The sequence below is a fragment of the Crocodylus siamensis genome, chromosome 6 (genome assembly GCF_052110815.1).
Source record: "Crocodylus siamensis isolate JL-2025a chromosome 6, ASM5211081v1, whole genome shotgun sequence".
NCBI lineage: Eukaryota > Metazoa > Chordata > Crocodylia > Crocodylidae > Crocodylus > Crocodylus siamensis.
The window spans coordinates 33,206,095-33,229,783 of NC_143400.1; the positions used below are offsets into that span (position 1 = coordinate 33,206,095).

Sequence of the window (23,689 nt, forward strand, 5' to 3'; positions counted from 1 at the left end):
TGCTGCGGGGGCTGCAGCCCAGGAGCTGCGAGCAGCCTCTCCTGGCCAGGGGCGGCCCCAGCTGCAAGCAGGCTTTGTCCAGTCACTGCCCCACGTACCAGGGGTCAGTCCCACCAGGCAGCTGCGGCGGGGCCAGACGCACACACAGCTGACCTGCTGTGGACACGCAGCGAGCAGCCCCCATGCATCCGGCAGCCGTCACATCTGCAAGACCATGGCATGTGTGGGCAAAAGCACACCTGCCAGCCAGCTGCCCCACACACAGGACTCGGGCCTGCCCCACGGCCACCCCACACAGCAACTGACCCTCCCTACGTGTGCATGCATGCACGCACACACACACACGCACAAACAAAAGCCAGAGGTGAGGAAGCATAGACACGTTGCGTTGATGTGCACACAAGTGCGCTTCCTGTGCATGCATGTCCCACAGGGCACGTGCACTCACAGACATGCAGGTGACATGCAGCCTGTTGGCTCTGCCCCTTCTTTTCCCAGGCAAGGGGGTGCATACCAGGGGGTGAGCGCCCAGGCACCATCTAGCCCCTGGCCCATTGCCTCACCCATGCCCAGGCCCGTATCCATCCGGCACCCCAGCCTCGTGCGCTTCGTGTGTGGCCAGCGTTGCATGCAGCAGCCCAGGCCCGGGGCCAGCATCTACAGCGCAGGTGGCACCAGGCTGGGCCGGCAGGAGCTAATGAGCCGGCAGCCATGGGGCCTGTGCAGCCGGTCTTTCAAACTGCAATTTGTCTAGGGTGAGCCAATCCTGGACCGGGCCTGTCACCCAGCCAATGGCCGTGGGAGCCGTGGCCGCCTGGCCAATGGGGGCCCGGTATTCTAATGGACCACGTCTTTATCAGAGAAATGTTGCTTCGCCTGAAGTTAAACTTGGGTGGCAGGGGCTGGGGTGCAGCTGCTCCAGTGCAGGGACCCCAGCCACGCCGCCACCCCCACCATCGCCATTGCATGCGTGCACCTCGCCTGGCGCTGCACCGCTCCTGCCTGCCCATCCTCCCCGGGGAGGCGTGTGCCACCTGGCCGTGGCGGCGCTCACTCGCAGTGGCTGGCGCCCGTGCGGCACACTAGGGCGTGGCAGGACCGTGGCTGCCCTGTAGGCTCCGGGCTGCTGGGGATGGGCGTGCTGCGGCACGGCGTGGGGCTGCAGCGCTGAGGGCAGTCTGGGCGTGGTGCTGGCCGGCAGTGGGAGTGGAGCCATGGACTCCAACCTGCAGGGCACCTTCCTGCTGAACGGCCCCTCGCTGGGCCCCTTCCCCGAGGTGAAGGCGCCTGTGTGCCAGTACTCGGTGCAGAACTCCTTCTACAAGCTCAGCCCCCCGGCCCTCGGCGCCCAGCTGGCGGCTGGCACGCCCCACGGCATCACCGACATCCTGAGCCGGCCGGTGCCGGCGCCCAGCGGCAGCCTCCTCTCGGGCTACCCACATGTGGGAGGATTTAACGGACTGGGCTCCCAGGGTGTCTACTATGGCCCCCAGGCTGGGACCTTCGCCAAGGCGGGGGCCGAGTACCCGTCCCGGGGCCGGAGCTGCTGGGCAGACACCGGGCAAGACTGGCGCGGCGTCCGGCAGTGCAGCAGCAGTAAGTACCATGGGCAGGGCAGCGCGGGGTGGGGAACGGGGGGCAGCTGCAGAAGCCCAGGGCACTGCAAGAGGGGGCCCAGGTTTGGCACGGCATTTTCCCCCCCACCCTCCAGCTTACCCTGCCCGGGGGAGCACGGCACGGCACCGGCGCTGCTTGGAGCCGCACGACTCGGGTCCCTAGGGGAAGAGTGGCCAGGCGGAGTGACTGCACCTTCCTGCCCTGCCCCCCAGCCATGACGGCGGGTCCCCTGGGACTGAGGGGACGATTCCTGCACTGCTGCTGCGGGCACGCGGGGAGCCACCGTACGACAGCCGCAGGCTCTCTGCTGCGCTGGGAGGGAGGGCGAGGCTCTGGGGACCTTGCAGAGGAGCCCTGCTTTCCTAGGAGTGGGAGCCCAGCCCCACTTCCCACCCCCAGCAGCCCCGTACACCCCAGCTGGCCCCAGGACGGCACAAGGGAGCCACCAGCTGGGGTCCCCGGGCTGGGGAAGCGTCTTCAATGCTGAACCAGTGGGCTCGGCCCCAAACCAGCACTAGGACTCCCCTAGTCCTGAGCCCTAAGCCCCCTCCCCACACCTTCCCTACGTCTCTCAGGCCCAGCCAGCCCTGAGGGGGGCATGGGGGTCCAGCGCAGGGGCCACCTGGGCTTGGGTGCCGCAGCAGCTGCACATCCCCCCACCGGGTTCCTGGCAAGCACCGGGCTCCTAGGGTGCGGGGACAGCCCCAGCAGGCAAGCTCCGACCTCAGGGGCAGCGAGGCAGGCGCCCCTGTCTCCGGGTGCCGCCCGGCGCGGTGCTGGGAGCTCTTGGTGGCAGGCAGGGACCACGTCTCTGGGCAGGGAGTGTCGCCCTGGGCTGCCCGAGCCCCCCTGCTGCACAGGGCCCCAGCGGAAGAGGGGGCAGGGCTGTGCCCCGCCATTGTGGGAGCAATCCGGAAACAGGGGAGCTGCAGCGCCTTCTCTGGGGCAGCCGCAGCATGGGCAGCCTCCGGGGGTGGGGGTGGGCAGCAGGGGTCTACACTGGGCAGCCCTGCCTGGGCAGCGGGGAGCTGGGGGGGTGCATATGGGAGCTGTGGTCACGTCTCCCTGCAGGGTGGCTGCCTGGGAGGGGCAAGGGCCAGTCCCGGAGCTCAGGCCCCCCTCCCCGCAGCCCCCGCGCACCTGACAGACAGCGTCCACAAGAAAAAGCACACGCGCCCCACCTTCACGGGCCACCAGATCTTCGCCCTGGAGAAGACCTTTGAGCAGACCAAGTACCTGGCGGGGCCCGAGCGGGCGCGGCTGGCCTACTCCCTTGGCATGACCGAGTCCCAGGTGAAGGTGAGTGCCAGGCCTGGCCAGGGTGCCTGGGGGCAGGGTGCGTGGCCTGGTGCCCTGTAGCCTGGGGCCGGGGGTGCAGGCAGGGCCGGGCGCGGGGGCCTGATGCTGTGCCCTCCACGCCAGGTGTGGTTCCAGAACCGCCGCACCAAGTGGCGCAAGAAGAGCGCGCTGGAGCCGTCGTCGTCATCGCAGCTGCAGCCACAGCGGGCGGCCGGCGGGGAGCGCGGTGCCTCTGAGCCCGAAGACGATGAGTACAACAAGCCGCTGGACCCTGACTCAGACGACGAGAAGATCCGCCTGCTGCTGCGCAAGCACCGTGCCGCCTTCTCAGTGCTGGGTCTGGGTGCCCACAGCGGCTGAGCCTGCCACCAGCCCTCACCTCGACCAGAAGCTGCCGCGGTGGGGGGGCGCGTGGCAGGCAGAGCCCATGCCTACGTCCTCAGGGCTGGGCTGCCAGTGCAGCGTTGCCGGATGGCCAGCCCGGCTGCAGGGTGCGGCAGCCAGAAGTGCAGGGGCAGGGGCTCTGCACCGACGGGGTGGGGGCCGTGCCTCAGCATGTCTCGGGGCAGCCAGCGTTGGCATTGATGAAATAAAGGTCCCAGCCAGGCGTCCGGGTGGTGCTTCCGTGGGGCGCGGTGCAGCTCGCCGCGGGGGCTGCAGCCAGGAGGGCCGGCGCTGCCCAGGGAGGGGGCACAGGGCCAGCTCTGCTGCAGCAGGCTGCATGGCTCCTGAGGTCCCTGCTTGCTGCCGGCGCTAGGAGAAGGGTGGAGGAGCAGGGCTCCAGAGGTCACTGCTGGTCCCGCCCCGGCAAGGCCAGGCCGGCCCCTGCCCGTATAACTCCTCCGTGCAGCTAGCCCCGATACAGCCCCAGACCCGGGCAGCGCCGGACCACGGTAGCCACATCCTGCTGCTGCGAGGTGTTAAAATCCGCTCCAAAGATCCAAAATCAGCTGGGCCAAGAGGCGGCAGATTGCACGTCAGAGCCAAGCAGGGCCCAGAAGGTAGCACTGCCGTGGGGAAGCTCACAGCTCCGATGCTGCTGGCAGCTCCCGACACGGGTACTCGCACGGGGTTGGGGGGCCCCTTCTTTTTTTGCCTGTGCCTGGAGTTTGCACTGGGGCGTTGCCTCCCTCGCTCCTCATTAACCTGACGCTGACCTCTGTCCCTGGAGCTGCCACACTGCAGGCGTCACGCACCCCTGCTTCCACCCGCCCAGGGCTCAGCGCTGGGGCCCTGGGGCCCGGCGAGTGGGAGGTGTTGCTGGGGTCCCAAGGAATGCCCCTTGCCACCCCCGCCCATCCCAGTCCAGAGCTTGTCCCTGCCCTGGGGTGTGGGCCCCAGCCCCTAAGACCCGGGTGTAGGCCAGGCATGGGGCTGCTGTGGCTGCCCAGGCCCCCCCGCAGACGTGGTGGGTGGACAGTGCTCCCATCATCCAGCTCCAGGCCTGGTGCTGCACCACAGCAGGGTGCAGGATAAAGCCCCATGGGGCAGGCTGCCCAGCTCCTCCTAGCACCGAGCCCCCACGCCCATAGCAGCTGGAGCCCTGGGAGCAAGAAGGACCCAGGCCCACTCCTACTGTGGCAGGTATTTGGGGCCCTGCCCAGGATGGGCTGCAGCATGGGTTTGAATCCTCTTTTCCAACCCGTGCTAGGAGGCCCCAGACCACACCCACGTGGCAGCAAGCAAGGGCATGGCTCCCCCAAGTGCCACCTGTGCCTTGGAGCGACGTGCTGGCATGGCCTCAGCCACGACGGTGCGGTGCCAGGGCCAGGGCCAGGGCCAGGAGTGGGAGCGCCCGGCCCGTGGGGTAAGTGCACACGCCTGGCCTTGGCCCTGGCCCTGGGGCTGGGTGTTTGCTGCTGGGGGCTGAAGCGGGGGGGCCCAGGCCAGCCCCCTCTTCCCATAGCAGGCAGAGGGGGCAGCACAGCAGCGCCCCTCCCCGCGCCGCGCCGGGAGAAGAGGAACAAGGGTAGTGGGGCTGCCCCACGGCACAGGGAGAAGTGGGGGCACAGCCAAGCTGCACCCAGCCCAGCCTTGCGTGTGGGTGGGGTGAGGGGCAGTCAGCCCTTCGCCCCAAGCAGGGGAAGTGGGGGAGGGGGAAAGCAATTAAGGCCCAATTAAAGCCATTTGCTGGCTTCTTAGGAATGGGGAGTGGCTTGAAATAAGGCCCGTTAGGGTCAGTTAAGCTCTTCTCGTTGTGTCAGGAAGGAAACGTGGGGGGCCGGGGCCTGGGGGAACCGGCCGGGAGCCTGGAGCAGGGCAGTGCCCGGCCGGGGGGGGCCGGGAGCGGGTTCAAAAGTCGCCGGCGAGGCCTCTCGCTGGAACCGATTAGCAGCGAGCAAACATCATTTATCTTGCGCGCTGAGCGGAGCCCATTCACCTGTCGCAGCCGCACGATTGATGCCGCGTCGATAGCGGGGGGCGGCCCGGCAGCAGGCACGCAGCGCGGCCCGGGGCGCCGGGCCCGGCCGGCCGGGGGGCGGCGGGTTAGGATGCGCGGGCAGCTTGCGGCCCGGGCGGCGGCGCTGATGGATGGCGCGGGCGGTCGATGCGCGCAGAAAATTAAAACAATCTAAAAGCGATTAAGCGCCGCTGCTGTCGGGCTGACGGATGCGGGCCGCCCCCGCCCGCCGGGCCGGGCCGGGGTGAGCCGAGCCGGGCCGGGCCAGGCGGGGGTGCTGGCGCCCGCGCCCCCCTCGTGCCTCCCGGCGGGGCGGCTGGACGCGGCGGGATCGATGGCGCCGGCCGCCGCCGTGATGCATGGCGCACAAATGGGCGGGTCGATACTTTTAATCTAGCGCCAAATTTATTAACTTTCCCATCGGGCGGAGACGTATCGACCGCGCCGAGATGGATGGGCCGGGGGGGGGGGGGGGTGCCCCGTCCCTCCCGCCTCCCCTCCCCCCCGGCGGGCGCTGCGAGCGGGGCCGGGGCCGCTCCGGGCTCCCCGGGCCGCGGGCGGGGGGCAAGGCAGGCACCGCAGTGCCCAGAGTCCGACGGCGGGGCCCGGCCCGCGGGGCTCAGGAGCGGCTCCGGTCCTCGTGGCTGCCCGCAATCATCTTGCTGTACAGCTTCTGCTGCTCCTCCTTGAAGGCGTCCTTCACCTTCTCCCTTTTGAGGCCCCCGTCCCTGGGGGGAGAGATGCCGTCAGGCGGCCGCAGCGCCCGGCGGCCTCGGCCGGTCCGCAGGGGCGGCCGTTGCAGCCAGGAGCCCTCCACCAGAGGAGGCTCGGGCTCCGGCTCTGACTCACCAGAGCAGATCCACCAGGCCCCCTTGCCTGGCAATGGCCGACTTCACCCGGTTGGCAAACTGGACGGCGTCCTCGTCGGGCTGCGGGAGGGCAAAGCGACTGAGCGCCGGGGCCCGGGGGGCGGGCAGCTCGCCTGCACAGGCGCACAGGGGGGCTGGGCACTCACCTGCCGGGTCATGGGGGGAAGGTACCAGACGCTGCAGACGATGGCCCAGCTGGTCATCATCCTCAGCAAGTAGGTCACCATCCCGTACTTGCTGCTGTTCCAGAAGGCATCTCCGAACTGCGGGTCGTACTACGGGGGGGCACAGAGCCTGTGACTCCAGGCCCGTGTCCCCAGCAGGGCTGCACCCCAGGCTCCCCCGCCATCCGGGCACAGGTGCGGGCACCCCCAGGCATGCACGATCTGCTCCTACCATGCAGGACAGAGCTGAGAGCACAGGGGATCCAGAATGGGCCACAGCTGCTGGGTCCCCTGCCTCCTGCAGCACCCAGGCGGGGGTGGGGGGGGAGGCCCCAAGCCAGCATGCTTGGGGCACTCCTCTCCAGGCAGAGGGCAGTGTTCTCACCTTGATGGCGACAGGGTACACGGTGGCTCCTATTTCAAAGCTTCCTTTCTTGAACATCATCACAGATGTGTTGTTGATGCAGGTCCCTGTGAAGACAAGTGCCGGCTCTTAGCTTTTCTCACAGATGCGTGCTGAGCCAGCTGGGCCTGGCGGGACTGGACAGGGGGCAGGCAGGAAGCACTGTGCCACCTGACAGCCCTGCGCTGCGGGATGGGGATCTGGCCTGCCCCGCCTGGATCACACTGCCCAGGCCTCGGTGCTCACCTTCTGGAAAGATGAGGATGGGCAGCTTGCTCTTGTCTTGGACGTGCTCCGTCAGCCTGCCAGCAAGAGTGGGCACCGGTCACCCCCTGCCCGGGCCTCCACTAGGGCCTCCCGCCCCACGCCTGCCTGCAGCCCTACCTTTTAGCCACCAGGTGGCGATCCTTGACCTCTGAGCGTTCGAACCAGACGTGGGGACAGGCCTTCACCACAGCCCGCTGGATCACACCCATGAGCCCTCCGTGGATCTGGCCCACCTGTGCTCGCCCGGGAAGAGGACGCAGGTCATGTACTGGCTACCCGGCTCTACGGCTGCAGTGCCAGGCCGCCCCCACTGTCTGCCCCGCTCGCAACTGCAACTGGGATGCACGGCACCGCCCAAGCACGTGGCCTGTGAGCCCCAAGCTTGGTTCCCTGGCAAGCCCAGGGCCAAGGCAGCACAGGTGTCTGTGGCTGGGGAGCATGGAGCAGCTGAATCACCCAGGCAAGAGGGGCCTGGGGCACAGGCCCAGGCCTGGCACTGTGGAAAAGGATCCTGTGTGATGGAAGGAAGCTGAAGTTGGAGCCACCCTTACCATAGCATAGTAGCCATCACTGGCCAGGATGATTACATCGATCGGGGAGGTGTGGTTGGCCACACAGATGCCTCCGTTCCGCGGCCTGTTCTCTCTACGGGGAGCACAAGAGCACAGATGGGGAAGAGCAAAGAGGAGCGAGCCTGCCGAAGGTGGCAGCATGGTAGGACCTGGGGCTGCGGCTGGTGCAGGCTCCTTACTGGTCATGGTAGGTGATGATGGCGGTGAGGGCGCGCACGCAGATCCGGTAGCACATCAGGTGAACGTGCTTGCTCAGGAACTCCTTGCACCTGGAGGGAGGACATGGGCACTCAGGAGCACAACGTGGATGTGGCGCATGGACTGGGCTGTGGCCACTGGCACTGATGGCCCCCAACCCCAAGGAAGAGGGGCTGAGAGCTCCCCCTCGCCTGACAGACACATCTGGTGCCAGCCGGAAGGGGCTCCCACTGCTCCACTGTGACTCCTCCCGCACACCAGTCGGGGCAGGCAGTGGAGGCCACCATGCTTCACATGTCCAAGCTGGCTGAGTGCCTTGCTGCTTCTGGAGCCCAGGGCTGTGAGCACTGCTGGACCACTCGTGCTCTGTTCGTAAAAGCTCCTGTGGCCGAGGCCAGAGACACCAGGGACCATAGCCCTCGCTTGCAGACAGCCAGCACCCTAGTGAGCTGCACTCAATCAGCTCACCATCCGTTGGGCAGGAGTCCCACCACTGAGGTGCCGATCACCAGCAGGCTGACGCCGGTAAAGGCCAGGGCTATCCTGCAGAGAGAGAGGAGGTTAGCGTGGCCCTGGTGCCTGGCCCTCCTGTGTGGGAACGCTTTTCCGGGAACGCTGCTCCTTAAAGCTGCCAAGAGGCAGCTGGAAATCCCCTGGCCCCCACCACACTAACTCTGCAGCTCCCTCTGCCAGAGCCAAAGGCAGAGCACAGACTCCCCCAGGCCCCAGCTGGGGCTGGGGCTGCACCTGTCCTGGTGAGCCTGGGCAGGCGGGCTCTGGGCCATGGCTCACCTGAGCGGCAGAAGGAAGCAGTAGCGGATGAGCACGCCCAGTCCCCACAGCACGGTGAGGCGCAAACTGATGTATTGGAAGTTGTAGTTGGTTCGGCTGAGCAGGTTCCAGGACTCCAGCTCCTCGGCCGAGAACCGTTTGGTCACCTCGTCGTCCATGATGGTCTCGATGCCCTTGCGGCAGAAGTAGAAGATGTCGGAGAGCTCGAACTCGGGTGCATCCAGGGTCTTGCTGCTCCCGCTGCGGCGGATCTCCTTGATCTCTTCCTCCAGGGACATGGGCTCCTTTGCAATGATGCCTGCAACGCGGCATACACCTCGGTAATGGGCCTGGCCCCAGAGTTCCCCTGCTGCCCTCCTCTCCCCTGCTCCCCTTCCAGACCCCCACCCTGAGAGGGGAGTGCCACGCCTGTGTACAGACTCCAGAACATGGGGATGCGCACTGCAAGCCCTCACCATTGGCGTAGGGCTTGTACACGGGGTGGTTCTTCTCCTTGGCGCCGCGCTCTATCCGTAGTGTTGCCCACTGCAAGAAAGAGGCGGGGTGAGCAGTACCTGGGGCCTGCAGCTCTGCCTCCCCGCGTCCCTCTTCCTGGGCACAGGCAGGGGATGCAGAGACGGGCTCATTCAGTGCCTGGCAGAGCAGGTGACTGCCCAGCCCAAATTTCCAATTCTCATTTTTTCCATGCTGTGTTTCAAGGTCGCTGACGAAGCAGCCGGGTGCATGCCGGGACCCTCCTCCAACAAAGTCAGCAGCTGCTCCCCTTGCCCCGTGCGCTTGCAGGCAGCAGCAATGGGCAGCTGTCTGCCAGCAGCTCCAGCCGTGGTGCCCAGATTGCCTCCTATTCCCAGGAATGTCTCCCTTCCACCGCTCCTCAAGGACGCGCGATAGAGTTCAGCCGCGCGGCCTGCTCTCATTGCATGACCAACAGGTCCTGCACCCGCCCTCAGAACAGACCTGGCAATTCTGCCCAAAAAGGATCCCACACACATGACTCAGCCGGTTACCCAAGCCCCTGCCTGGACTTAGGGGAGGCACTACCCCTTGGGGGGCAGGTATCCCACTCTCCTACCCTGTGTCGCAGCACAGCTGGGCAAAATCTGCAATTGGCACCACTGCTGACCTGACCCGACCCTGTCAGCAGTTGTTCCCACACGGGCAGGCTTGGGAGAACGCCAGAAGAGCTCTCTAGACACTTGTGAATGCCATGTTCCTATTCCCTTTCCACTCCTGGGTAACGCGGGGGCACAGCAGTCCCTGGCCTGCCTGGGACTCGTCTCCGCAGCCAGCCCTGGCTGTCAGGCAGCCCTGGCAATCCTCCCCGGCCAAGGGCAGGCAGAGAACAGCGTGGCCCGGGCTGGAAAATTCCACTTGGCCTCTCTGTGCCAAGAGCCGCGGCCAGGGCAGCTGGGGCTCCGCAGCAGCTGTGGGTCCAGAGGGCACCCGGCGACCCCCAGGCAGGCGTGCTGCGGGGCTAGGTGACCTCCTGAGGTTCCTTGCAACCCTTGTTTTTCATAAGCCTATGATGCAGAGACCTGGGGATACAGGAGCCTGCAGGGCAGAGAGCCCTGGCCATGATGCCCCTGAGTTGTCACCCAAACCTGCGCTGGAAATCAGCTGCTTCCGCTCCCCTGTGCCCAAGCCGATGCCAGCCCTTGCTCCTCCCCTGTGCCCTGTTCCCCCATTGGGCTGCTCCCTGGAGCGTCACGGCTCTCCTGGGCTCTGCCAGACACGGGGCATTAACCCCTCCGGGTCCGGACTTGACCATGCTCTGCCTGCTGGATGCAGCACGCGTTTCGGTGCGCTGCAAGCTCGGCTCCGCTGCGTGCCATGTGCTTGGTAAGCGAGATCTCCCAGCCGCTCTCCCCTTCCTGGCCCGCACCGCCTGCCCTGCCGGACTCACCTGGAAGATCTTCAAGAGCGTTTTCATGTACAGCCTGCGGATGCCAAAGGAGACCCCGAAAATGGCGGGCACGATGATGAAGACGAGGAGCAGCGTGAAGAGAACAGTGAGGGAGATGCCGAGCAGGTTAGCCACCAGGCTGTCAAAGGGGAGCAGCAGGAACATGGCGGAGGGTCCGGGCAAGGCCGGCGCCCCAAGGGCCCGGGGTGAGGGGCTGCCCGCGGCGCTCAGCCTGCCCTGCCGTTGCTCGCCGACAGCCTCTCGCACACGCTGAGCGCCCGGCGGCTCGCGGCCTCCATTCCAAAGGTCACGTCCCACGCCGGCCGCCTGCGGGAGAGGGAGCATGAGGGGGTCGGGGGACGTGGCGTGCGTGCGGGGCGGGCTGGTGGAGCAGCTGCCCCTGATACCAGGAGTGCCGGGCAGCTGCTGGGAGAACGAGGGGCGTCTTCGTGGGGGCAAGGTGAAGCCCGTCACTGCCCCAGCATTGGAGGAGCGGGTGGGAGGGAGGGAGAGACGGGGCGTCCTGTGGAGCTGCTATTATTGTCCGTCCCGCTGGGTCACGCTGCCTGGCACAGGGCCGTTCCCGGGGCACTGGCATCCGGGGAGCAGGGACGTCCCCCGTGGCCGCACACTCGCATGCCACCAGCACCGGGGAGAGAGACGGTGGTCAGCCCGTGCTGGGTCACGGAGCCCTGCCGGGCGGTGCTGTCCCAGGTACTGCGAGGGAGGCGGCCTGCGTGGGGCGGCCGTGCACGTGCGTGTGCCCGGGGCGGGGCGGGGCGGGGCGGATGCGTGCCCGTGCGTACACACGTGCCGGCCCCGGCGGGACGCACCACCCGCGCGCCCTGGGGGGAGGGTGGAGGCCCGGGCTGTGCCACGTCTCGTGGCGGGGGTGCGCGGCAGGGCCGGGCCATCGCCTCCGAGCGGGGGGGCACGACCAGAGCCGGGGTGCGGGGTGGAAGCAGCCAGGCGCTACCACTGCGCGGGCAACGGCCCCGTGCGGGGGAGGGGAGCGGCCCGGGGTCACTCACCTGCCGCCGCCGCCGCCGCCGCGCCCGGCCCCGCCCCCCGCCACGTGCTGCGTCAGCGCGCCGGGCGGGGCCGCCAGCCAATGGGCAGCGCGGGAGGCGCCCCGCCCCCGGGCCGTGGCGCGCGGAGCAGCAGCGCACGGCGCCCCGCGCGTGCGTGTGTGTGTGCGTGGGCGCCGCGCGCGGGGCTGGCGGGAAAACGAAGCGGAGCTCGGCCAGCGCTGAGGTGATGTTTTTTATTAGACTAACGCGGTGTTTGCAAAACAAAACAAAATAATGATGACGATGACGATGACGGGCAGGCGAGGGCATGGTGCCCAGCGGGCCCTCGGCCCCTTCCAGGGCCCCGAGGGGCGTGGCGGGGGGGTGCCCCCCCCGCGCTGGGGCTCTCTCCGGCCCTATATGAGCTGCACGGCGCCGGAGGCCACGAGGGGCGCGATGGTCTTGTAGCGGATCAGGTGCTGGGAGCCCTCCTCCAGGTCGATGGTGTACTCTCTGCAGGGCCGACACCTGGTCAGAGGCCTGCGGCCACGCGGGATGCGGCAGGCTGTGGCGCCCGCCAGGGTGGCAGGGGCCTGGCCTGGCCGTGCCTGCCGGGCTGCCCCGAGCCCTCTCTGCGGCCGGGCCCGACCCGACCCACCTCTGCTCGTCGGCCTCCGGCTCCACCAGGATGTTCTCCTGCCGCTCCAGCACGCGCAGGAACACGAAGGAGTCCAGGTTGGGCCTGGGAACTGCGTGGGAAGCAGGGCGCTGAGGGGCAGCCCTGGGCCCTACTGGCCCTGCCGGCCCCCCTCGCTCCCGAGATGCCAGGGTTTAAGGTGTTCCTCTCGCCCATGTCTGTGGCACATGCCAGGGTGGCAGCCCCGTGCCAAGTGTGCACCGGCAGGGCGGTGCTCCGCCCTGTGCAGCCCCCCAGAGCCCTGGCCCCTGGGTGTTGGCAACCGCGGAAGTCACCAACATGCACCCGTACCAGCCTGGGGGAGATCCACTTTCTGCAGGTTGGGGGGCATGTGCTTCAGTGCCACGCTCTTCAGGTAGCTCTCTGTGTTCGCCATGTACCTGCAACGAGCGGCTCATGGGCACCTCCACCCCTGGCAGAACCGGCCTGAAGTGCCAGCAGCCAGCACTATGTAGCCCTTGGCCCAGCCGTGCCCATGGCGCCAGGAGCAGCAGGCTGGCTGCCCCGTGGATGCAGTCCCCCTCAGTGCACCCGCTGCAATGGGCACAGCCCCCTCTCCACTGCCAGGGGCTCTGCCCAGGCACAGGGCTGTGACGCCGCCTCCCCAACCCCTCTGGGTCACTGGCTTTGCTCAAAGCCCTGGGCCTAAGCAGGAATCCCGCTGCCTCATGCCAGAGGGAGGCGACCAGCCGTCCAGGCTGTGGCGTCCCTGCAGTGCATCGGGCCCCAGCAGACTCGCGGGTGCTGAGGCTGCTCTAGGAACAGGCGTGGTGCATGCAGGCGCACCCCACGTGGAGGAGGTGTGTGCCGGGCTCACCCGCCCTTGCCCAACTCACTCCTTGGCAAAGGCAAACTCCTCCGGGGACAGGATGGAAGGGTCCCCGTCCGCACGGGACTTCTCCTTCTCCAGGACGTGGGGGAAGAACTTCTCGATCTGCCAGGGGAGGAAGACCGTCAGCTGCCACTACCAGAGCCCCCCAGCCCAGAGTCTGGAGCCCGCTGACAGGACCGGTCGCTGCCCAGGCCCGCTTGCAGCAGCGCTGCGCCCCCAGCCTCGGGGTGCCTCTTGCCAGCAGAGAGCACCAGGAAGGGGGGAGCCCCTGCTCCCTGCCCTCCTGGTGTTACCTTCCCCAGGCGGCAGCGCAGGTAGCTGCTGAGCACATAGCGGATGCGCTCGATCTCCATGCGGTGGATGCCGACCTTCAGGTCCACGCCCTTGACCCGCTTCAGGTTGGACTCCTGCGGCCACAGGACAAGGCGTGACCGGGGGAAAGGGCAGGCCACAAGGCTCCCAGGGATGCAAGGCACCATGTCCCTCCCTGCCCGGGGACTGGCAGAGGAATCCGTGCGCAGGCCCCGAGTCCGGTGGCACAGGCAGCAGCGCGGGTGGGCTGTTCTCGCTGCCCGCAGGACACTTGCCCCCGCTCTGCACAAAGGAGCCAGCGCCGGCAGTGGTGCAGACCCTGCGAGGCGGTGCCCACAACGGCGGAGCACTGGGCAGCTCTGCAGGCTGCCACCTACCATGTGCTCCAGCTGCTCCATCACGCACTCCACCACCTCCGCTTTGCTCTCCAGCAGCTCCGGGGCAAACTTCTCGTTCAGCCAGGCCTGGCGGGGGGCAGGGGTGAGCGCGGGGCCGCCTCCCCGGGTGGCCCCGCTCCCGCGCGGGCCGGAGGTAACCCCGGCGTCCGCCCCCCGCCCCGCCGACCTGCTCCAGGCTGCGGATGAGCTGGGCCGGGGTGAGCACCAGCTCCTCGCTGCCGCCGTCCGAGTCGTGCCCGGCGGGATCGGGGGAGTCGCGGCCCTCCGCCATCCCGGCCCCGAACTCCCGCCAACTGCTGCTCACGCCTAGCGTGACGTCGGGCCGCGGGGCGGGGCTTGCAGCGTGTATCTGCATGAGTCCCGCGCGCGGCTTCCTCCGGCGCTTAAAGGGGCGTCGCTTCCCGCGGCCGCGCAGCTACCGCGGCCGGCTGCAGGGGGCCGTGGCTCGCTTTAAGGGGCTGCCCTGTGCGCACCCTTGGGGGCGGGGCGGATCGAGACACCCTCGGGGCGGGCCCCGCCGTCCCCTCCAGCATCTCCCAAGGGAGCAAGGGCCGGGGCTGCAGCTGGACCCTCTCCTTCGGGGTGCCAGGTGGAAGGGAAACGTGGAGGAGGGGGCTGCCAGCCCCAGTCCTCTCCAGGGAGCTGCACGTCGCAGGGGCACCGGCCCCCTTGCCGTGCTCTGGCTGGCAAGTTTTTCTTGGGTAGATGTAATCTCTGGTATTACACCAGCTAGAGAGCCGGAGATAAGTTCTTTGCAAGCTCTAGGGAACAAACACCCTCCTCGTGGGGCACTCCCCCTCTCCCAGTAGTGCTGTGCGCCACCCAGGCCAGCTCTGCCCTGCTTTCACCTTGCTTGGGTCACCTAAAATCTCTAGACTCTGAACAGGCTGCCCGCAGGGGTGGTGCAGTCGCCAGCTCTGGTGGTCTTTCAGAGGAGGCGGCACAAATACCTCCTTGTGCTGGTTTGAACCCAATTACATCCTGCCCATGGCAGGGGACCAGACTTGATGGTCTTAGGTCCCTTCTGGTCCTCCTTTCTAGGACTGAAAAAAAAAAAAAGAGCAATTGGATGGGAGATTTTGTCAGCTCCCAGCCCACTCAGGGAGTCGGCTGCCATTGCTGCCAGTCTTGTTTCCTCCTCTGCATTCCCCCTGCTGGGGAGGGACTGTGGACTGCTATGTGTGTGGGTGAAAGCAGGGGAGGAACCTTTCTCCTTCATGAACAACTACTTTCCAGACTGAAATATGTTTGGAAAGCGCTTCCCCTGTCTTTCATCAGGGTTGTTGTTGGAGCTGGGGGCGGGGGGTGCCTGCACGCATCAGCAAAGAGCATAAAACCCAACCCTCCTGCATCCGTCATTATAGCAGAAACAGAGCAAGGTATGCACTCACACACGGCTTAGATTTGGTTACCAGCCATCACTTTTGCTTAGAGGAAATCAGTATCTTTATTCAGGTCAGTGCTACCAAACAGGACACAGACACAGTATAAGAAAATTTTACTAATCCATTAATAGTTCTGCAAAATTATTGCAACAGGTGCAAAAGGCAAATGCACTTTTACAGTTCAGAAAGACAAAGAAAAAGTCTTCTGTACAATTAAAACAGGAAACAAATCTCAAAGTGGGGGGGAAAAAGAAGTGGTTGAACAGGAAGCCTGGAATCTCCGCTCCAGGGTTAGCACCTACAGTATCACGGAAAACTCGACACTCCACCTAGTTGCAGCGGTTGTCTTGTTCTACAAGTCCCACGGTGGACAGTGGCTCTCCAACCGGGGGGGTCTATGCTAGCATAAACCCAGCCAAGGAAAGATCTCGTGTTATACAGGAGAGGGAGACAACAGAAAATATTAGGCCAATTTTGTTTGCTGGAAGTTTTACTCGGAAGATGCCCAAGATAGCATAGCAGGTATTGCTGAGGAATGTTAATTCATGGGAAATATGACATACTGCACAGCTCTGCTCTTCAGCAATTTGCCAGCAGCGCAAGTTAAGAAACCATCTTACACACTATTGAGTAATCCATCAAATAAACATTTTGCTATAAATTATATATAATAAATCCATAGAGAAACAAAACAGTTCATTACATTTTACATACTAACCTTCAGGGGAAGAGTGGGGATGGCTACATGTATTGGTTCAGCATCCATTTTATTGTACTGACATAGCTGAAGGGAACAAGCAACAGACTGTCTCTTCCTGCGAGTGTGGAGAACTCCAGTGACAGCAGTAGATTCCCAGGGCACCAGGAAAGCACCCAGTAACAATACCAGCTATCAGGGGTTAGGAAAAACAACTAAATCATTAGAAAAACCTTTCTGCATTGAATTCCCGGTGAGCGTCAGCTCAGGAACCTGAGACTGCTCTGTGCCTCGAGTCACTTCCGGCTAGGCAGAGGCACTGTGTGCAGTGAGTGTATTGCAGGCTGCTCTGCCCTGCACTGGAGTGCGGGCCTTGTTTCTGGCACAGACTCCCTGAAGTCAGACTTGCAGCCTGCTGTGTCGGAAGATTTAACTGGTGGGGAGGGAAACAGCTGCTTCCCACTGGGCTGAACTGCCCAGTTCATTTGCTGAAGAGCAACAGCTTTACTTTGCCCATTCCTTGTCCATGGAAACGAACAAGATGATCCCACTGCTTAAAGCTTGCCACAGGCCACAAAATGGATGCTGACCAGCCAGAAGTTTAGAAAGTTAATCTTGGTAAGTAGATGGCACCACAGGTCTGGCAGCAGAGAGGAATGATGCTCTAGAGAGGAGGTAGGGGAACGCTCTGATACGGCGAGTCCATCGCTGAGCCGGGGGCTGAAAAACAAAGAGAATTGGAGCAGGTTAGGAGCCAGCACTGCAGAGAACCACGCAAGACGCCTTTGCACAGGCCTAGCATGTGGCCTAGAAATGCCCCCTCTTCCTAGCAGAACTCTAGTCTCCCACGGTTATGGATTCTCTCTCTAAACTGTGTATGTAACCCAGACCAGCTTCCCGGCCAGCATAAACAGGCTGTCTGCGACAGTCTGCAGGCTTCAGGTGCAGGGCTTGCACTTGGGAAGGCAGACCCCTGCTTAGGCCCCACTCTGTGTGGAGCTTGCTCCTGGTCTGCCTACAGCTTTGAAAACAAAGTGGTGCTGAACCAAAATATTTGCAATTCATGAAACTATCCAGAAGTTCCTAATGTAAATCTTTTCCCGTATGAGAAGGTTCACAGTTGTTTGAACATGATAGAGCAGGCTCATGTGTGAGAGTGCTCAAAACCCACGCCACCTCGGAAAAACATTCCATTTTGCAGTAATCGCTGTGAAATGAGTCATGACAAAAGGGTTGTGCCAGGTAGATGCAGCTGCAACTGATAAAACACAACCTTGTTCCAACAGCAGCAGGCACAAGCCATGAACTTGATCAAGTTCCTGACTGCTAATAGCCAGAGAAGTCAGGACGTTCTAAATCAGAAGTTGAATCAACTGTTACAGTATTTTGATAGCGCAGAGCTTGTCAGCAATACATGTTCAGCAGCAAGAATCTCAGGCCTTTCCTTCCAGAAAACTCTGGTCCTGGCCGAGTCAGAGAGACAGTACATCTGGATTAGTCATGACCAAGTAATTACCACAAGGTACTTCTACAGACACCTAGCAAAGACCAGAGGAGGTCTGTGGCATTTCTCCCCTTCATTGATATGCCAGGCTGTGTACAACCTGATTTTTTCGTTTTGTTTGCAGTGTTCCTACTAAGGCACAAAGCAGCTTATTTGCTGGCCCATCACGTGCCCTGCGCCCAAGGAATTTACAAATATGAGGTGCCACGACTTCATTTTATACGCAAGAGGGAAATGGCAGGTGAATTCAGCCACCTCTGGAGTGGAAGGCAGCTATAGCTGAGCAGTGGAAGTGAATACTTCATCAGGCTGAAAGCAAAACGGAAACAAAGGGAAGGGAGAACAGAATTATTCAGTCTGGGGTTCTGCCAGAAGAGTAATCCCAGTACCTCAACTCCTATGGAAAGCATTAGAGGATCCTTAACGCATCCCAGGTCTTTAAGCTTCAATTTTACAAACTGCTTTAAAGACAGAAGCTTCAGCGGAGAAGACCCTAAGCCCCAGGCTGCAGCACTGGCTCAGCACTGATTCAGAAGGAAAAGCAGCAGTGACTAAGCTATCCATGCCACACCTAACAGCAAAGGGATTTTTCTTGAATGTCCCCACCCCCCCTTGTGCTGACCTGACTTGACTCTCTTAGCTTGCAAGACCTGCTGGGGATCTCGCATGCTGTGGACTGTATGGGCTCCCCTGTCATCGCATGCCATTAGCGCAAGAGTCATTCCAGGGCCCAAGACAGCTGATGAACCAGTAAGTGACTGAGTTCAAACTCAAGCCTAAAGTCTTGAGCTGCTTCACTTACAGGAGGGAAACCTGAGCAGAGTCAGAATTTGTGGGTCTATCCAACCTGTGAGATAATGATTTCTGACACAGTACAGCAGAAATCAGATTTAAGATTATACATGTTTACATAATTAAAATCTGGATTTCATCAATGTGAAATCTGGCATCATCTGAAGTGCATTACCATTCAGGGGCACGCTGCCAAGTATTGATATTTTTACATCTTCCGCTGGGATTTAAAGATTTCATCCACACAGAAGATTTATTTAAAGAGCCTTATGATTACATGCAGCGGTTGGATAAACATTCTGTCTCGGCAGGGGAGGGGAAAGTTTACGTCTTCTGAATGCACAGAAGCCGGTTATAGATTTGACATGTAATGCAAAGTTAATATTTACCTTGGGGTCCATGGTTTTATCTTCCACTGCTCATACCTCTGTCTTCATAAATGGTGATTTCAATCTGCACAGCACGGCTGTTAAGAAAACGTGCTACAGGAAAAGGAAGACAACTGACAAATGACAAAAACCTAGCTAGCAGAGCCTTTGATCACATCAGCTGTTAGATGAGAAGTGTTGCTAAATTTCTAAACCATTCTAAACATCCCACACGATTTCTGGTTTTGCATCCTGACTTGCCTTTTAATGAGTGTTCACTTAGCCTCAGTGTATAATACTGCTCTGAGACTGCCAACATTCACACAGGTTGTTTATACGTTAAGCCAAATTTTACTGTAGCCTTTTCCCCTGCTCATTTACCATTTATATTTCTATTCACAAAAGTCTAGTCACTTCTTTCTAGTAACTTCTAGGAAACAGTATGAGGGCACTGGAACTATAACTGCCAGCTGTAAGCTATTTGGGCAAATATTCAGATGAACCCAAACAACTGCAATTCATTAGGATGACAGCTCACCACACACTATGCGCCTATGCATTTCAAAAGGGCTTCAACTTCAGAATTCTCAACGGATGAAACGTATTACTTCTGCTTCCCCAATTACAGTTACGAGATGCCTCTGCAACCACCAAGAATGATACTAGCTGGAATACCAAATCACCTGCAGCGGGCTCCAAACTCCAGAGCACAGCTCATAGGGAGCTCATGTTGTAACCGAGAACAAAACCCAGGAGAACTACCTCACCGCTCAGGCAGGTTCTGGTGGGGGTGCAGAAATAATGGCAACAATTCTGAGTCAGCCAAGACTGACATTTTCTATGTAAAATAGTTCTACGAGTTCTCACAGTTGTTCAGATAAGAGGAAGTCTACCAGCCAGACTTCCAAATGGGGTTTAAAACCACAAGACAGGTATAAAGATACTTGGTTTATGAAAAGCTCCATTGTAAAAGAGGGCCAAGCACCATTTGTCACATGCTCTATTTCCCCATGACCTTCTAAATGGGCAGAAATTTTATCCTACTAAATTCAGAGCAAAGACTGCTCTGTAGGTTACAGACTAGATATTATGAAGCACGAACCACAACCTTCATCTGATCAGGGGTGAATTAATTCCTACACATGTGCCACGGTAAGAGATGTCCCTCTCTGTCCCTCAGGCCAATTTCAAAAAGAGTCTAAGACCTCAAGGTGGATACAACTCTGAGTCCTCTCTCAATGGGATCCGTCAGGAGAAGGCCCTGGGGAGCGTAGATCTTCTCATTCTGTTCCTGAATGTACTTGGCAATTTTCTTCAGAACCTGGGGGCAGAACATACAGATGTCAGCTTCTTCAAGTCTGCTCTCGCATCGACCTCCCACACAAAGCCCGTCTCAGTCCCATCTCTACAAATACAACGAGGAAGGGGCTGTCATGACTGCTGGACACTGTCATGGATAGGGCGGTAGTACTTGGAGAGCCCGCTGTAATGAGCCCAGTGAGCTGCGCGTGACTAAAGCACACCTTCCAGAAGGCACCTGCATTGCATTCACCAAGCTAAGACTAAGTCTTTCACCGATGACACGTTAATATAGATCTTTACAGAATATCACCGATAACAGGGTTTCTGATGCTGTGAAGCCTTATCTTCAATCCTGAGCTGGAAATGTAGACGATATATGTACACATAAGCATCTTGGTTTTAAGTGAACAGACTACATGTGTTCTGTGACTAGAGATCCGATACAGCCCCTGCACTGGCCTTGACCAAGTGACTTTTTGTACTTGAATCAGTGGAATGAAGCTTCCCAGGTCTTGCCAACACTGAACACTATTCTTTTAGACTTGTAAGAACCTCTCCCAACTTCTGAGCTCAGGAAGCTTTTGCTATCCAAAGTCTTTGGTTTCTTATCTATGAACTGGGCACATCTCCACTTTCTTCAAAGAATAAATGGAAGCAAGCAAGCCAGACAGATATCCAGCTCAGATCCCATTTGCATCTCCGCCAAGCCCCAAGGAAGGGAAACTGGAGATGCCCTCTCCCTCGCCACAATCCTTTACTCAAGAGTCTCGCAAAATGACTGCATGACTGTTTCCCCATAAAGAATTCCTGCAAACCACCCAGCCTGTGCAAGGGACACCACAGGCCAGGTCTGTTTAATCAAACATAAGTTTTCATGAGTGAATTGTCAGGTAAGGGTTTCAGTGTGATACTGTGTATTTAGATAAAAAGGATAAGTGGATAAAATGGAAAAAATGATCACAGCATGAAATCAGCCCTTTATGTGGAGACAGTCAAACGCAATCTATTTCATACGTAGCAGTTGAGCAAGAGGGGAGCAGATCTGACACACAAGTAATTTCAGGAAGTTGGTCTGGCATGAGAGTTTGTTCCGGCTTTGTACTAGAGACTTCACTGTGTTACTCATCACTGGAAATGAAGTCAGTCTTCAATTAATATAGTGTTGTCTTTCAGGTCATAAAGCAAATCAAACTGGCTTACCTTTTCATAATGTGTCTCCATGCACAAGAAGATAGTGTAGGCAGTCAGGCAGGCCAGACAACCTTCGAGGTAAGATTGGCCCCCAAGTTTCTCGGCTTCTGCATACAGGTTATTCAGAGTTCGCACAGTTTCTTCAAACTGCTGCCGATCGATCTGCAAGAAGTCCAAGTTAGCTCCACTGACCTCCTGGACAGAAATCCACCTCACCTGTACCTTTTACAGATGTAACCTACACTGCCACTGAGAGACCATTTGCTTCAAACATGCACCGCGGAGAGAGCCACAGTTCCGTTTAGTATAGAACAGCCTCCAAAAACGGCAGCTTTTGTTCAATTTTCAGCTTACATCAAGAATGAATTCTACCACAACTGAAATGTTGTGCCTGAAAGCAAGCACAAATAAGAATTGGGGTATGAAGTGAAAAGAGCAGATCAGAGGGAAACAGACGTGGGATTTAAACCATTATTCAATGAAAGACCATACAGGCAAATCTTCTCTATCTGAATAAGGCCTCAAGTATGCGGGATTGTTGCTCCAGTGCCAATCAAGCTTGTGAGTGATATAAACAAAGATGTATCAAATGTGATGTGAAAGAGAAGGCAAACATAGCCTAAGTGATCTTTGCCAACAACAAGAAATGCACAAAATATCTGACCAGGAGGAGTTACTCCACTAGTTGAAGGAAGTATTGCAAATAACAACAAAACCCCCCACACTGACAGAAAATACAAGAGGGTGTTTGTGATGCTGCTGAAGCGTAGGCTCAACAGAGTGGCCTTGTCAGAGGATGGGTTTCTATACAACAATACGTGCCTTATTTCTCAGTGCCACGGCTGCCCTTTCTGTTGTGACAAGGGCACAGATCAGAGAGAGTATCATAAACAGAAGGGCTTCATAATTGCTGGAAGTTAGACTTGTAGGCACATTTGTCTAGATTTCTACATCACATTCAAAGTTCTGTATTTTCTAATTACCATTTCAAGAAGCAAGAGTGTGGAGGGCATATCTACTTCCCTAGCAACAGGAACCTACCCTTTATTTAAATACAAAATATTCCTTTCAGCTTTGTGCTAAAATACCAAAGATCAGTTTGGGTCAATTTGGAGACAACTAATCATTTTGCAGAGTTTCGTCCCCCAGGAAAGCAATGCTACCCAGCAGATAAGGGGAACAAAACTACTCGCCTTGTTCATTAAAAACAACAGTGTCAAGTAAACACAGGAGGACAACCATCTGCTCTGGGCCATTTAGACCGGGAATATTTCATCTCACCGCTGTCAGGCAGACCAAGCCTCCCAAGCTACTTGCGTCAAAGCAGCGTGGCGTGGCCTTGCACGCTGTGACACACTCATCTCCAACCGCATCCCCAGATGCTGTAGGTGCCCAGGGTACAGGACACAGCCCTTAAGCTTGTACTGAGAAAAATGCAGGAGCTTTAACACCCTGGCTCTCGGCTGGCACTTGCCCACCCCTGGCACGCGCACAAAAACAATGAGAGCAGGGATAATTGGGGATGACTGGAGCCGGAGGCCGAGAGGGTCAATCTGGCAGCTTTCGTCATGCTTTGCAACAGGGGCACTCCCACACGCGTGGGCCGTGACTCTGCGCGGTCTTAGTGATACGTCTTTAATAAGCAGGTGCTTGACACGAACCACCCGTTCGTTAAACACACTGTTTTCCAGAAGGAGTGAGCAGGAAGCAACAGGCAACTCGGCGGCATCCTCCAACCCACAACGCGCAGACCGCCAGCGGTGTGCACACCACTACCATTACTTCGTATGACCAAGCTGGCAATTACCTTCCGTGACCCAAACGTGCCGGGAGGGGGGGACTTAAGGCGGTCCCATTTTAAGCCGCCATAACAGCTCCCAGGTGACAGCCCCCGGCCCGGCCCGCCTTGCCTTACCCGCGTCTCCAGCTCGGCCGGGAACTTGGTCTGGAACTGGCAGCGGGTGCCGCTGCTGTAGTCGCGCTGCACAAACACCTTCCCCGACACGGGCGCCGGCTGCGGCCTCATGGCGCCAGCCTGCGGGCACGGACCGTCCGCCTGTCGCCGCCGCCCCCCCCCCCGCGGGCCTGATCCTGGCCCTCAGACCCTCCCTGCACGGGCCGAGCTCAGCCCGCCGCTGTCGCGCCGCGCGCCGCCTCACTTACGGCTGTCGCAAACGCGCCCCGGAGCGGGGCATGCCCAGAGTCGCGTTGTGCGCAGGCGTGAGTGGGGCGGGGCGGAGGTGTGGGTGGCGCGTGCGTAGACGTGCGAGCGTTGCCACGTGTGCGGGGCTGCGGGCGCGCCGCGTGCTCTGTCCCTTCGACCGCGCCGTCGTTTGTGGTTGCGGCACGTGCAAAACCCGCAAGCGCCTCTCGGGGTTTCAGCTTTGCTTCCTCAGGCCCTCCAGATAAACGGTTCGGCTTAGATAGCCCGGTTCTCACTCGCTGGCTGCCTGCTTACCATGAGCAGCGTACTGAAAAAGTCTTGTTTGCATATTTTTCAGGGTACGGTACTCCCCCCCCACCCCCCCCCCGCAAATTACAATCATTTTTTGAGCTTTCAGTACAATCGTTTGGTATTTAAGATCTGGCCACGCTAGGCTGGGCAGTGCAGCTGCAAGCGTGTGCCTGTGCATGGCGGCTCCCTTGCTGTCCGCTTCTCACGCAACGTGGCGTGGTGCAGGGCAGCAGGAGTGCGGAGACCTCCCCCCTTGGCACA

The 23,689-nt window shown here is 60.2% G+C and overlaps 3 protein-coding genes and 1 long non-coding RNA gene across 7 annotated transcripts; 2 read left to right on the top strand and 2 right to left on the bottom strand.

Annotated features, from left to right (window-relative positions):
• The first annotated feature begins 336 nt into the window (after positions 1 to 336).
• Positions 337 to 3,661, top strand: NKX6-3 (NK6 homeobox 3). Its single transcript, XM_090052698.1, has 3 exons — positions 337 to 1,596; positions 2,747 to 2,916; positions 3,040 to 3,661. Exons 1-3 carry the CDS (start codon positions 1,215 to 1,217, stop codon positions 3,274 to 3,276), a joined length of 789 nt encoding a protein of 262 aa, XP_089908824.1. The 5' UTR covers positions 337 to 1,214; the 3' UTR covers positions 3,277 to 3,661.
• A 2,042-nt stretch (positions 3,662 to 5,703) lies between these two features.
• Positions 5,704 to 14,113, bottom strand: LOC149862258 (glycerol-3-phosphate acyltransferase 4). 3 transcript variants are annotated; one of them, XM_090051598.1, is made up of 13 exons: positions 11,517 to 11,968; positions 10,486 to 10,812; positions 9,038 to 9,107; positions 8,583 to 8,880; positions 8,259 to 8,333; positions 7,772 to 7,861; positions 7,572 to 7,665; positions 7,138 to 7,253; positions 7,000 to 7,055; positions 6,736 to 6,821; positions 6,333 to 6,461; positions 6,167 to 6,246; positions 5,704 to 6,045 (listed from the first exon to the last, which is right to left on the bottom strand). In XM_090051598.1, the coding sequence occupies exons 1-13, from the start codon at positions 11,823 to 11,825 to the stop codon at positions 5,937 to 5,939; spliced, it is 1,839 nt and encodes a 612-aa protein (XP_089907724.1). In that variant the 5' UTR covers positions 11,826 to 11,968; the 3' UTR covers positions 5,704 to 5,936. The 3 variants fall into 3 exon arrangements, with proteins under 3 accessions (XP_089907724.1, XP_089907725.1, XP_089907727.1); XM_090051601.1 differs by lacking the exons at positions 5,704 to 6,045; positions 6,167 to 6,246; positions 6,333 to 6,461; ... (7 more) ...; positions 9,038 to 9,107; positions 10,486 to 10,812 and adding exons at positions 12,154 to 12,244; positions 12,484 to 12,572; positions 13,029 to 13,126; ... (1 more) ...; positions 13,714 to 13,800; positions 13,901 to 14,057 and having other exon boundaries at positions 11,736 to 12,008; XM_090051599.1 differs by lacking the exons at positions 5,704 to 6,045; positions 6,167 to 6,246; positions 6,333 to 6,461; ... (7 more) ...; positions 9,038 to 9,107; positions 10,486 to 10,812 and adding exons at positions 12,484 to 12,572; positions 13,029 to 13,126; positions 13,318 to 13,431; positions 13,714 to 13,800; positions 13,901 to 14,113 and having other exon boundaries at positions 10,880 to 12,244.
• On the top strand, positions 11,605 to 18,272 carry LOC149862259 (uncharacterized). The gene is made up of 2 exons (XR_016442938.1): positions 11,605 to 11,739; positions 17,445 to 18,272. It is a non-coding gene; the product is annotated as an uncharacterized LOC149862259 (long non-coding RNA).
• GOLGA7 (golgin A7) lies at positions 15,218 to 23,149 on the bottom strand. Of its 2 annotated transcripts, none has more exons than XM_090051603.1 (5): positions 22,889 to 23,149; positions 20,983 to 21,135; positions 19,700 to 19,801; positions 18,502 to 18,570; positions 15,218 to 16,536 (listed from the first exon to the last, which is right to left on the bottom strand). In XM_090051603.1, the coding sequence occupies exons 1-4, from the start codon at positions 22,997 to 22,999 to the stop codon at positions 18,532 to 18,534; spliced, it is 405 nt and encodes a 134-aa protein (XP_089907729.1). In that variant the 5' UTR covers positions 23,000 to 23,149; the 3' UTR covers positions 15,218 to 16,536; positions 18,502 to 18,531. The 2 variants fall into 2 exon arrangements, with proteins under 2 accessions (XP_089907729.1, XP_089907728.1); XM_090051602.1 differs by having other exon boundaries at positions 18,502 to 18,565; positions 22,889 to 23,147.
• Between the last annotated feature and the right edge of the window lie 540 nt (positions 23,150 to 23,689).

What these genes read in the sequence shown, in the direction of transcription:
- LOC149862258 (XM_090051598.1), bottom strand. Translation starts at nt 11,825, where the DNA reads ATGCCCTCGCCTGCCCGTCATCGTCATCGTCATCATTATTTTGTTTTG. An exon ending in GTACAAGCCCTACGCCAATG is followed by an intron (nt 8,881 to 9,037) that starts GTGAGGGCTTGC and finishes GCCGCGTTGCAG; the next exon opens with GCATCATTGCAAAGGAGCCC. An exon ending in TGCTTCCTTCTGCCGCTCAG is followed by an intron (nt 8,334 to 8,582) that starts GTGAGCCATGGC and finishes CTCTCTCTGCAG; the next exon opens with GATAGCCCTGGCCTTTACCG.
- GOLGA7 (XM_090051602.1), bottom strand. Translation starts at nt 22,999, where the DNA reads ATGAGGCCGCAGCCGGCGCCCGTGTCGGGGAAGGTGTTTGTGCAGCGC. An exon ending in TGGAGACACATTATGAAAAG is followed by an intron (nt 19,802 to 20,982) that starts GTAAGCCAGTTT and finishes TTCTGCCCCCAG; the next exon opens with GTTCTGAAGAAAATTGCCAA. An exon ending in TTGAGAGAGGACTCAGAGTT is followed by an intron (nt 18,566 to 19,699) that starts GTATCCACCTTG and finishes CGTGCTGTGCAG; the next exon opens with ATTGAAATCACCATTTATGA.
- NKX6-3 (XM_090052698.1), top strand. Translation starts at nt 1,215, where the DNA reads ATGGACTCCAACCTGCAGGGCACCTTCCTGCTGAACGGCCCCTCGCTG. An exon ending in CGTCCGGCAGTGCAGCAGCA is followed by an intron (nt 1,597 to 2,746) that starts GTAAGTACCATG and finishes CCCTCCCCGCAG; the next exon opens with CCCCCGCGCACCTGACAGAC. An exon ending in TGACCGAGTCCCAGGTGAAG is followed by an intron (nt 2,917 to 3,039) that starts GTGAGTGCCAGG and finishes CCTCCACGCCAG; the next exon opens with GTGTGGTTCCAGAACCGCCG.